The 15,959-nt window shown below is 41.8% G+C and overlaps 1 protein-coding gene across 14 annotated transcripts in view; it reads left to right on the plus strand.

Annotated features, from left to right (window-relative positions):
- CHD9 (chromodomain helicase DNA binding protein 9) overlaps positions 1-15,959 on the plus strand; it is a 204,980-nt gene that overhangs the window by 71,475 nt on the left and 117,546 nt on the right. For all 14 annotated transcript variants that reach the window (XM_090061866.1, XM_090061871.1, XM_090061872.1 and 11 more), the window contains one exon: positions 11,343-11,454. In XM_090061866.1, the coding sequence (XP_089917992.1) occupies positions 11,343-11,454 (112 nt within the window). The remainder of the gene's footprint in view (positions 1-11,342; positions 11,455-15,959) is intronic.

Genomic DNA, 15,959 nt, shown 5'->3' on the forward strand with positions numbered 1-15,959 from the left:
ACAACTTTTTATCAGAAAGTTATGCCTTCTGCTTATGCAGGAGAGCTACCAGGCTGACCTGTTCTGTCAGTAAATTGTCAGCAAAACAGATAAAAGGATCCCATATTTATGGCATAATAATTTTCCATATGTTGCAAAAACAGACAGGTCCACCTAACTTTTAAATTTATTAAATTAGATGAGTTGTCTTCAGGGAGACTGTTTACATGTTTAGTGTTTAGTATGTGATTGTTTGTAAGCTTAGGAGCATAAATAATTTGGTTTGAGCTGTCATTTTATTCAGAAATCATTTTAAACATTTTTGCTGAAGGCATGTATAAAAACACACACTAAGTAGGAAACCAAGGCTACAGTGAAAACTGTTTTGCACACTTAACTTTAGTGATTGCTGTTGTACCTAGTTTACATGATTGTGCATACATTTTATGTAGCATAAATTTGCCAAAATAAGTGATCTTTGGGTGCCCAAAATGAGACAGTTTACAGAAGCTAAAGTGTACAGATTTTAGAACTTTTCTAACAATCCAGTCATTTTAGAATATCTGAAGCTTGGCACCTGAATTAGTTAATCATTTTGAAATATCTTCATGTAGGGTGAGCTGGTTCTGACTGCAGTATTTAGTTTGCTTAGCTCATTCCATTATGTAAAGTAAAATCTAGTTTTTCAATAGGGTTTTGATATTTGGCATAGTAACAGTCCTTTAGGTTATAGAAGTGCCTCTTTGTCTCATGAAATTTCATGCAGCTTTTGCTGAAATATAAACTGTTAAAAATACCATTTCCTTTTTCTCAGTTTTCTCTTAGGAAAATTTGGCAGCATTCCTGAATAACTCAATGTATAAATTCTAAGCCAGGGCTGATGCCATTGCCACAGCAGAAGCCCATCTAGGGACACCTGGAAGATGTTGGAGAAGCTGTAGCAGAATGGTTGATACACAGGAAAGAGAATTGCCATCAGGCTGTCCTTCCCTGCATCTGGCACATGGCTTCAGTGACCCATGCCCAGTCAGCACATACTGTATGGGGCAAGAATTCCCATCTTAAGTAGGAAAGAAGCCTGATCAGGTTCTCTCAGGATAGTGGTCTTCCAAACCAGTTGGCAGGTCCCACCAGCCTCAACACATGGGTCCCAGTTGGCTCCTCTGTGATAATAGTTCTGTCCTGTCACCAGCTGATACCCCTTGGTACAAATGGTGGATGGTATGGTTTAGTGACTAAATTCTGATAGTCAGACTAAGGGCCTGTTAGAATTGCACATTGTAGAACGTGTCTAATATGTGAAGTTCTGCCAGACCCGTTTGGCAAAAGTGAAGTACTGCCACTCTCATGGCAAAAACCATATTTAACATGGAACTGTAGTGGGCTACCTAAAATATTTTTTTTAAATAAGATTTGATAAGGGGCTTAAAGGGCAGTTTTTAATACAGTTTAAAATGGAAGTAATTAAATTTGGTTTTGACTATAAAGCCTCATGTTAATGTTAATGTCTGTTGTTTCTAATTTTATTTTAATCTTAAAAAATTAAATCCTGGAATTAGTACGCATTTACTGGAAAAGATTACTTGGGTGGTAACATAGAGACAGTTGAGGTTCAGGAGAGTTGGTGAATCTACTGTATCTTACAGATAAAATAAATGAATACTTCTTTAAAGCAAACTGAAATCCATTAAACTTAAATGGACTAGTTGTGACAGTAAATACTGTGCTTGACTAATATGTTTGAAGGACTGCAGGCGTTGTATGGAAGAAAATACTTAAAATATAGTGAACATTTATGCCTTTATCCTGGGAATAAATATATTTTTGCATGCCTCATGCCCTAGAATATAATGCACACCTTGTATTTGAAAGGCAGAAAGAAGACATATTTCCTTGTAGTAAGTAAGAGTAGCAGTAGCTAAGGAGTTGAACCTGATAACCATTCTGCTCCCTGTAGATCTTTGTAGCATTTACTTTTGGTTTCGCCCATAAACAGCAAAACCTGCCCATATCATATTTTCTTGAATATAATATGCACTCCAATTTCCAGCAGCTGGTTTTTGGAGAAAAGGGGGTGCGTTGTGAGGAAAATATGGTATTTTTAGTTCTAGATATCTAAAATTGGAAGAGTAAATAGACATTAAATTTCTGTTGTTGCAATTTCAGGCTTTTTTGAGAAACTTTAGGAGACAAAAAATGTTTCCTTTTAACGTGAGCCCCCTTTCTTCCTCCTTAAATCCAAGCTAACTAAATACAATGAGGAAATTAAGAGACAAAAATAAATCATCTCTCCAAAGTGAAAATGAAATTTCCATAATTCTGCGGTGCACTAGAGAATCCTTTATAAACAACTTATTTTAAAAATGACTGATGACAGAAATATTGGTAAAGCTAACAGCAGTGCCTGGAACGTAATGAGGCAAATGCATTTTAAGAAGTTGTTCAGAATATTTATGTTTACCATTTATGTATTTTTGTTTTATTTGAAAGCAAAATTCTTGCCAGTATGACTTGATACAGCTCTTGTTTGTTTGTTTCTAAATTATTTCTGTATCAGATATGTTCCATTTTATAAGAAGGAAAGGTTTTTTTTCAATTATTACCAGTAGAGGTGCAAATTAATTCTGGGATCTGAGTGATCTGGGATCAAACTGGGTTCACTTCTCCTCAGGCAGAATTGCTGGTAAAAGGTTTTATGAGCTGAATTGTGCCCTCAGTGAGATTTACACAGTGTCATGATGGTTAATAGGTTCGTCCAAGTGTAACTGATTGGAATTCAGTAAATGACTTTGCACAAAGGAAATGAGCTACAGGTTATGCTTTCACTGCCAGCTGTGTTCCCTTACCAAGGCTAACAGAAGTAAAAAACAGTCTTGATTTATTTTTGTGGTTAAAGCAAGCAGGCTCTGAATATAAAAATGTCACTTTTTTCACAGAATAACAAAATTTAGATTTTCACTTTAGGTTAGTATAGAGTTAAAAGGCATGGTAGATTTGCACATTATAGAGTTAACAAGGTAGAACTGGAAATCCTTCTGGTCATTTAGAGTATCCAAGGGTGTTGTCTTGTAACCCTCCTCTCTCTTCTCCACCTGTATTGGCAGCAAAAACAATTTGTCCAAAATAATTAAAATTGGTGTTTTATCTAGGTAACAATGATTCACTGGGAGTCATTTTGTGAATTCTGAGACTGATCTAAGTGATTTTTTTTTTCAGTGCTTCTTAGGTGATTTATGGAACCTATTTGAATTCATTAGTAATGCATTGGAATGGATATGTTCCTGTATAATCCCACAACTGCAAAGACATTGCCTTATTCTAGACTTTGACCTGGTCTTTCAGAGGATTGAATTTGATTCCCCTTTGGTTTTGCTCAGCACTTCTGTCTACTTCCTTGACTAATTCAAAGAATAATTCCAGAACTAACACACACATTTATTCCAGAATGAGTATTTTAAATATGTTTTTATAGTAAACACTAGATTTGTCATAGGAGTTTGGGGTTCTAAAAGTTTTTTATTAAAAGTGACTCAACTTTTGATTCTCAGTTACAGGTTACCAACTCGAACAAAGTTAGTATCTGAATAAAATGTGTATCTAATGACAAGCAGTCACTCAGCAGTGATGCTGTGGTGATATAAAAGATTTTCATTACAATCTCTAAGAGATTTTAAGATTTCGTGCATCAAAAAATACTGAAATTTACAGAGTTCAGATAGTAACACTTTTGATGTAATGCAATTGTTTGTATGCAATGCCCGTGTCAAAAAATGAGATCACAGTTGCTCATGATCTCTCCTGGTTGCTGACCTTTCATTTTTATGGTTATGGTTACTCAGTTATGTCTCTTCAGTGGTGTTTTCCCTCCACTAGTTTCTCAAGCCAAAGGCAGCGGGAGGAGGAAGAGACCATACTTTTTTCTCTTCTTTTAAATGCAAAATGTTAGCCTTCCAAAGAAGTCCAAAAATAGTCTTAAGTCTGAACAATGTATGAGTTGAAAGAAGTGGATGCAAAAGACTACATATAGAAAAAGACTAATTCTATATCTGCATTTTTCTGTGGCTGTTGTATGACCTTATGTATTATTAGCCCAATAACCCCCCAGATTTTTTTTGAATAGATGTCTTGACTGGTACTCATTTTTAAACAGTATTTTAAAAACTTGTAAATTTCAGTACTTAACCATTAACTCATTAACAACAGTAATACTTAATTTTTTCCAAATCCAAGATGAGGTCTGCCACATCCCCCATCCCTTCCCCTGCAAATAACATGGTGGGGGTAACCTTGTCGTAGATCAGGGGCAGGCAATTATTTTGGGTGGAGGGCCACTTAGCCAGCTTTGGCAAGCTGCGGAGGGCTGCATGGGTAGCTCCGCACCTTGACAGGTGCCTCACTCGCTAGTCACCATCTTAGGACCCATGTCCCAGGGCCAGCACTGGTGGGGCCCAGAGCAGGGCGCAGGCTGGCAGGGGTCTGTGGAGCCAGTTTGGGCTGCACCAGCAGGGAGAGGGGGGACCTGGCCTGGTTCCATAGAGCCCCTTCTGGCTGGGACCCTGTACTCCTGCCACCCTGCTCAGGGCCCTGTTGGCACTGGCCCTGGGACACTGGTGTGGGCCCTATGCTCCCGCGCTCACTCACTCCCAGTGCCCCCCAGCCCCGCAGTACAGGCGGGCAGACAGCATGCAGCCCTGACCCCCTGCTCCCTGGTAGGGGGAAAAAGCTGGTGCAGAGCACAGGGAAAAGTGGCCTTCACCTGCCCTGTGGCCCTCGCTCCCTGCTGCAGCCACTCGCAGCCCATGCGGGACTGTCGAGAGCAGGCACAGGCAACTGTATGTGGGCTGCGAGTGGCTGCAGCGCCCTGCTGGCCATGGGGCGGGCGAGAGGCTGCTTTTCCCCTGCACTCAGCACCAGCTTGTGACCCGCCCCTGCTGCCAGCTTGGGCCGCGCCAGCTCTGGGCTTACCCATCGGGGTTGTGCCAGGTGGGCAGGAGCAGCAAACACTGCCTGGTGCAGCAAGCGGGGGGACCGCAGCTGCTGCTGTTGTGGCACAGCCCTGACATGCATACCTGGAGCTGGTGCGGGGCTGGGTCACAAGCTGGTGCTGAGTGCAGGGGAAAAGTGGCCCCTCGCCCACCCCATGGCCAACACCCTGCGCTACAGCCACTCGCAGCCCACATGGGGCTGCCTGTGCTTGCTCAGTACAGCCCCGTGTGGGCTGCGAGCAGCTGCAGCAGGGAGCACAGGGCAGGGGAGAAGCTGTTTTTCCCCATGCTCCACACCAGATCGTTTCCTCCCCTCCCCCTCCCCTTCCCCCCACTTACCTGAGCGTTCCGTGCTGGGGTAGCCACGTGGTCCCAGGCCAGAAGCCCCTGGTGGGGCTTCTGGCTAGGGGGGCTGGGCCTGGTGGGCCCTGCTGTTGCAGGAGCCTGCTGAGGATTCCCCTGGGTCCTACTGCCCCTGGTTCCTGTCTTTTTTTTTTACAGGAACCAAGGACATAAATTTAAATTTTCAAAAAATTTTTAGGGGCCCCGTGGGCTGGATAGAATGGCCTTGTGGGCCATATTTTGCCCACCCCTGTCATAGATCCAGGTACCTGAGGCAGGCAGCAGCTTATCTCTAGCTTTGGCCTTGAGCTGCTCTGCTCCCAGCTGGACCCAGAGCTGTCACCACTGCTTCTGCCTGGCTGGGCAGAATGGAGCCAGGGCTGCTAGTGATTGCTATGGAACAAGAGCAAAGCAGCAGAAAGTAAGTGGCAGCATGGGAGTGCAGAAGGTGAGGGAAGCAAGGTGTGGGGGGGGCAGGCATGGATAGGGACAGTAGTTGGGTGACAGCTAGAAGTCGGGTGGGAGGTAGCCACAGATATGGGGGGGGCAAGCAGCAAGGGGCACAGGCATGGGCGAACAGGTGGCAGGGGTCAGGCATAGGTATAGAGGCATGGGGCATGGAGCACAGGGAGGCAGATGATGGGACATGCATAGGTATGGGGTAGCAGAGGGACAACATGCGGGCAAGTGGCAGGGGGCAGGCACTGGAAGGGGTGAATGGCAGGGGGAGGCAGGCTCAGGCATGGGGGGCAGAAGGACAAGTTGTTGGTCTGGCCTTCATCTGTTACTTTCCACTGCCATAGCTGTAGGAGTGAGGCCAATTTTCAGGTGACCTTCCACAAATTAGATTCTTTACATGGAAAATTATAATGAGTTTATAATTTTCCAAGTATAGAATTTAATTCTGGGGGGGTCTTGTCTTCAATTTGAAGTCATCTTGTGTTTAGATAAATATGGTATGTGGAGATAATGGGTGCAGTGGCAAGTACCAGGTTGTTGGGCTTATTTATTTAAATAATATTATAGTTTTACTTTGATCATTCTATGAAAATATGCAGTTCAGTCAGGAAGCAACCACCCCCACACCCTCCCCTACACCCCACATACACAAATACCCACACACACCTACAGCCCGCCATAAACTCTATATACCCCATTCATACCGCACTACAATATACAAAAGTAAAACTATATTTAAGCTATTATGCAATCACCACTATGTACACTGTGCAAACACATATATATCAGGACAATTAAAAAAAATCAAAATGGTGTATGTTGTAATGAATGTGCGATTTTTAGAATATTTTGTTTTTTTCTGGTTCCAAGATGGCAACCCCCTTGCCAAAAAGAGTACTTCCAGGGGCAAGAGGAGGGACTTTCTGTGGCAAAGGTCAGGGGTTAGAGGACAGGACTTCCTGTTCCAAGATGACAACCAGGGAGTGGGGTACCCATCAAAGGGCGGGGCTACCCTTGCGGCTCTCCAGTCGAAATAATTGCCTGCCCTGGTCTAAAGTTTCCAGCTTACGTGGGATTCAGTTCGCTTCCAGACCATGGGCATTCTGGGCAATTTTTCTTTTTAAGCAGAAGAAATCTTAAACATTTCTGTAAGTTCTCAAGTGTAATAAAATGCCAGACAGGAATGAGACTGGTTTTGTGGGTGAAAAATATATGCAATTGTGTAATAAAAGATACACAGGTAGATAAATTAAGGCCACCTCTGACGTTTTCTTCAATTTTGGATACTTAGGTTGGCACCATGTATTAATGGAAATATATTTTGTATTAATATAGCAATTGAAAAAATAAAAATATTGTAAATATATTTCTGTTCAGTTTATTTACTCTTTTCTCTCTTTTTTTGCCATTATTAAAGTACTCCTTTAATACTTATTTTCCATTCAAAAATGATATATAGATGTTTTAAAATCATACCTTTCTGGACAGGTTATGATTTTGGCTTTACTGTTCATTTACCACTTCAAAGAGAAAAAAAATCATATAATCTCACTTAAAAAGTCTTAGTTACAAATCAAATGTATGCATTAATTTGTTTGGCTTTGTTTTTTGTTTAATTATTTTAGTGATGGGATCAACAAGTGACAATTACAGATTGACACAGCTTTTTACCTGTACTAATAATACATGGATTTAGATATTTAGTAAATAATAATTTAGATTGAGCACAGAAATTGTATGTGGAAAGTCAGTAGACATGTTGGATGCTAGCCGTCCAGCTTGCCATTAAAAACATTGATCGTATCGGTTAACATTTTGAACTTAGACAATATATCTTAATTCTGCCTTTACTGTGTGGAGTGTGTGATCCATATTTTGAATCCTAATGGTTCCTTGCTAAGTTATAACTTTTCCTTGGCAACAACCTTTGAAGGTTCACTTATCAGGAATTTTTGCTATTTTCTTCTCTTCTCTCCTTTTTTGATAGGCTTCCAGATAATTTTCAGCCAGCAAGGTCCTGGGATTCTGCTACGGCATATTGATTTTATGTAGTTGCATTGTTCAGGGACAATCATAACCCTCTACAGTTTTACATAGGTGGGGGCTTCTTTTTTGCAGGTACTGATTGCTGTTTTCCCTAGCATAGGTCTTGCTCTGTCCTACTTCAGCAATATATGGGAACAAGCAAGCTAAACTTTAGGTTAGTTGGCAGGGAAGTGGATTTCATTTGAATGGGATTATGGCAAACTGCTATGGTGCCTAGTTTCTCCTGTCCACAGTATTCTAGGGAGGACTGGATCACTCCAGAGCTTTTCTTGCTATCTTATACCCTCTTGTATCCAACTTCAGTTGGAGCTCTTTATCCATGTGTTCTCTGCTCTGGTTTTGTAGGTTTCTTTCCCAAGGATAATACCTCTCCTGCCCTCAAGCTGCAAATGAATTCATTAGTTGCTTTCTAGAATATGAGGGAAATCAGTCTATAAGTCCTACTTGGCCAAAAGGTGGGGGTTGAGAATTTAAGAGTAAAGCAGTTTGGCCTTTAGGAATACTGAGATCTGGCTAATTGTGACATGGTATTCCAGAGCACCTGTAATTGCAACCAGGACCATATCCTGAGCTGAATGTGGAAGGTATAGTCTGTAGACTTCTGACTCGGCTTCTGTAGTGGTCTATACAATTGCCTGTCAAGAATGACCGAGGTGCGGGGGGGAGCTGGGATGGAATGCCACCACCTAATGCCCCATGCTGCTGCTGTTCTGCCTCTTGCAGGGAGTGGGTGGGGGGAAGCAGAGGCCAGCACTGCTGGCCCTGGGTCCCCCAACCCATCTGGTCCTCAGTGCTGCTTGCAGCACTGGCCTCTGCTCAGCTTCAGAATCATGGCTGCACTCCCCCACGCTTGGAGCACTCTGGCTGTTTCTATCAGCCAGTCAGAGCATGAGTAAAGCATTACAGACAGATAGACTTAGAGTTTTATAATATTAGAATTCTGAAACCTGTACATCTTTTCTCTTCCTCATAAAGTGACTTGTCTATTAAAAGGGATGAAAATTGGTGTCAGATGGACAAGGTAGAATGAACTTTTCTCAAATAATTTAGAATTGCCAGTTAAGGAGAGGCCTGGGAAACATGGTTTACAAAAAAAAAAAAAAAAGGCAGAAAGAACTAGGATTGAAAGCACTAGTCAGGAAAAAAAAGGAAGTTGTGGATTTGATAAAGTCTTCAAATACCTGAAGGGTGGTTATATGGAAGATGAAGATAGGTTATTCTCTCTGGCTGCAAGGGACAGGACAGGGAGCAATGAGATTACATTTCAGCACAGAATATTTAGGTTGGATATTAGCAAGAACTTTCTCACTTGGAGGGTGGTTAAGCATTGGAATAAGCTATCCAGAGTTTGTGGAATCTCCCTCCTTTTAAGTTTTTAAGAGCAAGTTAGACAGTCACTTGACTGAGATGGTTTAGTCAGGATCAGTCCTTCCGAGAGCAGGTGATTGGACTAGATGACCTCCCAAGGTCCCTTCCAGCCCTACTTAACTATGATTCTGAGATTTATGACAGGTCTAGGAACATCTTTAAGATATGGTCAAATGGGCAACCTCGTGAATTTTGCAGTGTACCCTAGAAGGTTTTAAACAGTGACTAAACAGCTTAGATCCTCAGCTGCATGTATAGTTGCTTATTTTTTGTAGGTGTGAGCCATAGTATTTTTGCAGCTGGAGGGGCTTTCCCTGCAAAAAAGACTGGGATAAGTGGCATATATACTGTAAAAATGAACCTGAAAATGTTTCTTTAAAATTGAGACTATCCATTTTTCCCCTGGCACACAGGAATTTTGCTTGGGAAGTGAAACGTTTTAGTTATGCCACTGGTTTTACCGGGTGGTGGTTGCAGCACACCAACTGAGAACCACCAAGGTAAGCTGAGGCAACTGAAGTGCAGCTAAAGCCAGAAAAGTTATAGAGGGGTGTGTTGAACCTGAAAAGGTTGAGAATCACCAGTCTAGGATTTCATTGACACATGTTTAACTAACATGCTTTCAAAGTTTAATATGGACAAGGCGTGTTGCCTTTAATGTGTAAACTTGTGATTGAATTAAGTGTTGGGCAGAGCTGAGCATTTCAGTTGATCATTCAAGAAGGTGGTTTGCAAATCCAACTCAGTCAAATCTACCTATTTGCAAAAGCCACAGATGCATGAGGAAGAGATCTGTTCACACCAACCAGTCTTGTGCTGGGGCTATTTCTTCTAATTTGCTCAGGTTGGTGGTTTAGGATTTTATTGATTTCATAATTCTGTGGATGGTTGGAGGCATAATGGTTTTGTATGATCCACCTGTTTTACTTGTTCCTTTACCTTAGAAAACGCAATCAAATTGCGGGGGGGGGGGGAAGATCCAGTCAGTTTCCCACATTTATTTTTACTCTTCACATATCTAATGTGTCCTATCTTGTTTTGATGTAAAATAATGGTACTAGCAGTGAATAAAGACTAAGGTCCTATCTTTAGTTAAAGCTGTGAAATAGCAGAAGATATTTGTATGCTAAAACAATTATCTCACTGCTGACATAGCATGTAATTATCAAATCTGTATTATGTAAAGTATATATTTAAGGACAGCTCTTTATCCATGATTGTGTTGGATTGATTGTAATCACTCTGTGATTATTCCAATGAGGATACATTTGAAGAGTAGCACTTGTCAGATTTCAGAAATGAAAAATATATAGATATTTTGACATCCTCTGGTTAACAACAAATGAATGATATTATTGATATTGCCACTCTACGTAACCTTTGAATGTAAACTAAGAACTAATTAGTTCTTTTTTTCCATTAGAATTGTAATTTACCCACAATTCGAGTCTTCAGCTTTGTTTATGGATTCTGCCATTGTTGAGTTAATACAGACCTCTCTAGTTCTTGGTTTGGTTTGGTTTGGTTTGGTTGTTTTTAATTCCAGAAAATCACATTTTGCAGTTTTCTAATTTTTAGCAAACAGTAATTTATTTGAAGCTGTGAATTTACACATTATAGAAATTGGTTTTATGATATATATTTTGTGTTTACTGTTATACTTTTACTCAGACCTACAGCTTCTGTATTTGAAGTTTCATGCTTCAGATAAAGGGAAATCAGAATTTCTGTGTTGGAGGTGATTTGGAGGTGACATGCATTCAATTGTTGCTCTGTACATAGTCAGCTGCTTTTAAGTGTTTAGTTTTTAATTTCCTGGTTGACATAGTGAGGTGTTTGTGAAAGTTGGTAGACATTTGCCCATAGGAAGAAATACAGAGGTTCTCAATAAGATTTGTTGTATTTAATCATTGCAGATTAAATAGCAAATACTAGCTGTGGAAATGTTTCAAGTCATCTGCCTTACTAAGGGCCCAGTTATGTTCCATTGAAGCTGACTGCAAAATTTCTAAGATGAGACCTAAATCCTTGCTTTCATGTCTGCTAGTATGATATTTGTCATAAAGTGAAAAATAAGTCCTTTTTATTTAGATGATTTTTATCTTAACTGCATGAACTTATATGCATGGCATTGATTTTGTTCTTATTTTTGTTTTGCAACAGCAAACTTATTATCACATTGGGTAAAAAACAAAAGAGAAAAAATGAGTCTTCAGATGAACTGTCCGATGCCAAGCAGACTCCACAGAGGTCATTCAAAGATGAGGACTCACAGGTGAGAATCCAAAATTTTCCTTTTTACTTTTGAAGGCTTTTCTTCTGTGCTTTAGAGTTGGCCTCAAGAATTGTATTCCTTTTTGATATTAGTGAAGGTAGAATTGTTTGATGTTGTCAGGGCTGTCCTTTGGGAGGGCGCAAATCAGGGCGACCATGCTGGGCCCTGCGTTTTGGGGGTGCTGTGTATCTGGGTGGGAGCCAGACGGATCGACTGCAGTCCCGCCCCTCTCAGCGTTAAAGGGGCCTCACACAGGCTGATTTGCCCTTGGGCCTCGCACCCCATCTCTGGATGTTGTTGAACAAACTGTTTACTTGTGATGGTGGCTTGTGGTTTCTGTTTTTACATCTAGTATCTCCAGACAAATGCCTGGAAAGCACATTCAGATGCTTTTCTTTGCCCAAAGAAGAGAAAAGTTGGTGATTACAGCAGAAAGTGCTGTAATTAATCTGAATTCCGGTGCTGATTATATTTATATTATATTATAATTATAGTAAAACAAATATACCCTTTTTATTTACTAATTTGACTGTTGAACATATTTTTTATTTTGTACTTACCCAATAATATCATTCTAGAATAGGATAATTGTTAAAATCACCATGAAATTACTCATTTTGCAAACAATGTTTCATCTTAAAACTTACAAAGATGCAAAGTAACCTTCCTCGAGAAGCATAATACTTGAATTTAAAACCCAAGCGTGCATAATTTAATGCTTTGAGGAATGAAAGTCAGGATTTCTGGAGGCTTCACTCCTAATTGACATTGGCTTGCAATTTCTAGGCAAATCAGTTGATTTGTATAAGATTGTTTTGAGGAACACAACTATAGTTTCATTGTTAGTAAGGCTAGGAATACTTTTGAAGATGAAATGCTCAGTTTTGGGGATGTCATGCGTGATGTTTTAATAGCAGTACCTTTTCCCAGTTAGAGAATTGTCAGATGAAATCTTATATCCTTAGTAAATGCCTAGCTGTATATGGGAATATGCTGAATTCAATTAAGTTGTCAAGAGGAGTTTCTTAAGTCTATTGTTGAATATGGCATTGAGAGGTAAACCGACTTGTACCATATCCCTCTATCACTGGTGAGTGCTCTTAATCGCCATACTACAGACTATTCTGAACTGGGGTCTCTTTCAGTCTCTCCTAATGAAGCTGTTCCACTTTGTATAAGTAACTTTCATTGGAGCAGGAATATGAATATAATTGGTGAATACTGTAACCACTGGGCATAGAGTCCATCTTTTTTCTTGTCTTTCTGTCTGATTTGTCCTTCATTGTGCTGATTTGTGTGTGTGGGTGTATTTTAAAAATATTAATTAGGCCATACCTGCATGGGAAACTTAACATCCCTGACATCAGCACCTTTCAAATATGCTATGATGCTCCAGAGAGGCTGTCGTCTTAACTCGAAGCAGTGCAGCTGCAACTGCACAGCATTTTAGGCAGGTTGTTTAGCACTGGTGAATTGCAGGGCCAGTTAGGTCACCCAGGGTGCTACATAGAATCAGCTGCATTACTTCCAGTTTAGGAGGCATCCTGCCAGGAGTTGCACAACATGATTGAAGGGTACCCATGGTGGGGATGGAAAGCTTGCCAAGTAGACATGGCTATGCAAGGGTGCATCCAGGGGGGGTGTAGTTGTACAATCACACTCCCCTTCTAGTGTATAGTTTACATCCCAGCTCCTGATTGCCCAGTGCCCCAGACACCTGAATTCCCTGTGGAATCCAGATGGGAACTAAGCTCAGACTGTACCACAGCAACAGAACCCAGGGACTTCTTTTGAGTTCCCAAAAAGGAACTCAAATCCTTTCCCCACTCGTGGCATTCAGCAGAACCTCACCCCACATTCCTCATCTCCAGCATTCCCTCTCAACTAATTATGCCTCTGAGTGGCCACTGCCAGAGTGCTGAGCTCAGCTGGGACAGTGATGGGTGGCTCCCCCCACTTCCTGCACCTGTTCCTTGCCCAGTCCTCCTAGATGTCTCCTGCTCACTGGGAATAGGTGCAGGAAGGGGGTATGCAGCCTTCAATAGGCCACTGTCTCCAGCTAACCCCAAGCCTAGCATTCCTTGCAGTTGCTCCCTGTACTTGCAAGTTAGCCAGCGACAGTGGTAAGAGCAGACAAGTGTGTCCTGTCCCCCTGCCTCTTCTCCTCTCCCCCCATTCTGTGCTCAAAGGTATAATTTGTGCCCTAGGCAAACCCTGCCAGAGGGTGTATTCGGATGAGAGGGAAGAGGAAGTACCAGTGAGTGCCAGAAGGAAGGGTGTGCCAAGAGGAGGGAAAAGAGAGATATTCTTAGTTGCTTTTGGGACTCAAAAATGTCCCTGGCTGCTGCCACAATGCAGTCTTCCTGCCCTGAGGAGAGGGAAGATGCACTGCAAGCTGGGGTGAAGGATCTGCAGCCACCCCTGCAGTCTTGATTGCAGCTTCTGCTCTCTCCCTGCTCTTCTCCCTTTTTTTTTTTTCCAAAGACCTCCGTTCACCTATATGGCCATGCATAACTAACTAGTTAGGATGCTCACCTGAGAGTGTCTGGTTCAGTTTTCTACTCCAAGCTGGCTGAAGAGGGATGATTTGAAAATGGGTCTTCCATATCCCAGATGAGCAATCTAACCACAAGACTATTGGCTACTCCGGAGCATGTGCATGTCTGCTTTTCCACTCTTCAGTTTGTTCAAAGGCAGATGGGGAAGAGGTTCCAAAATCTCAAAAAACTTTATCAGGCAGGAAAACTGCTTCTTGCTTTGCTCTTGTAAGATGGCTGTAAAGGGAAACATAGTGTTTATTGAAGCCTTGTGGGTATGATCTAGGTTAGATATTTCCAAACTGTAGAAAGCAACAGGTACAGTGAGGATTGTGAGCACTTATTACAGAGGCTGGACTCTACTGCATCTCAGCTGTTCAGTGATCACTGTCCCTTTTCCAACTTCACCACAGGTTAGCTCTTATTTGCACTGTAAAAGTGCACAAAGGGGCAGTGATGCTGTAAGTTCAGTAAAGCCTTGTCCTCTGTTTAATTACATTTGCCGGTAACCTGTTCCCTACGTTAAGGGCAGAAATCACTTAGTAGGGGAAGATACTTTAGCTGCTGTTTGGTAAATCTACTTATGTCCATAGTTGCCCCGCTGTGAGCTGAACCAAAGCAGTTTGAAACGAGGCTAAATTGTGTTGGTTAACTTTTTACTTTGCTAATGTGGGGATAATTACCATGGAGCAGTTGAAGCATGGTAAGATCCTGCTCCCTGTTAATTGCAGGCTCATGATTAACAGTGCCTGTGTTACACTACATTTCCTCACTGTAAATAGAGTTGTGACTGGAAAAAAAAAGTTTGGAAATGAGTGATCTAGGGCAGGGTCAACCACCTATGGCCCACAGAGCCATGTTATCTGGCCCACCAGAGCTGGGGCAGCTTTTGCAACATTCTTTGTCATGACCACACAGTGGAGAAAATTGGCATCAGCAGCTGGGTCAGAAGCACCTTCCTGCTTGGGCTTAGGGTTGTTTCATTGTGCCACCCACAAGATGCTGCTGGCCGCTAATCAAGGGTCTCTTGGAAGTCAGGTTGAGACAAATCCTCAGAATTCTAAATCACGCAGCTGTGAGTGACAGCTTGACAGGAGGGAAAAATCATACAAAAATAAATAATTGTGCCCCAAATTGTTCAAATCTGAACATAGTATTTGCTCATGTTAAGGTACTGATCCCAGAGATTTTGTCTACAAAAGACAGTTTTGCCAGTTTAATTGCAGCTGTGTTGGGTTTTTTTTAACCCACTTAATAATCATCTGCATCATCTAGCTCAATGCCTCAGGATAGCTGGTCACTACCACCCAGGAAAAAACGGAACTCCTAAACGACTACTTTGCCTCAGTCTTTCACAGGACCAAGGAGAGCAACATGCTAGGTAGGGCACAAAATGAGCAGGACGGGATTGATATCATTCCCACCATTACCATAGAACTGGTGTATGATCAGTTCAAGAAATTGGACATATATAAATCAGCAGGACCGGATGAACTCCACCCAAGAGCACTGCAGGGGTTGGCTGAAGTGATCATAAAGCCCCTGGCAAAGGTCTTTCAAAAATCTTGGGCCTCTGGAGAAATCCCAAAGGACTGGAAGAGGGCCAGTGTTATGCCCATCTTCAAGAAGGAGAAGCATGAAAACCCAGGAAACTACAGGCCAATTATCTTAACTTCTATTCCAGGGAAAATCCTAGAAACAATCAAACAGGCCATAAGTGACAAACTTACAGAAGGCATGATACTGAATGACAGCCAGCGTGGTTTCGTCATGGGCAGGCCTTGTCTGACAAACCTAATTTCTTTCTGTGATCAGGTGACTTGTCACCTGGACAAAAGACACGCAGTTGACATCATATACCTTGACTTCCAGAAAGCCTTTGACCTGGTATCCCATGAGGTAGTGATCAGAAAACTGGAAGATATCAGGCGGGCTCAACTGTGGGACCATCAAGTGGGTGCGAAACTG

The sequence above is a fragment of the Crocodylus siamensis genome, chromosome 9 (assembly GCF_052110815.1).
Source record: "Crocodylus siamensis isolate JL-2025a chromosome 9, ASM5211081v1, whole genome shotgun sequence".
Taxonomy (NCBI): domain Eukaryota; kingdom Metazoa; phylum Chordata; order Crocodylia; family Crocodylidae; genus Crocodylus; species Crocodylus siamensis.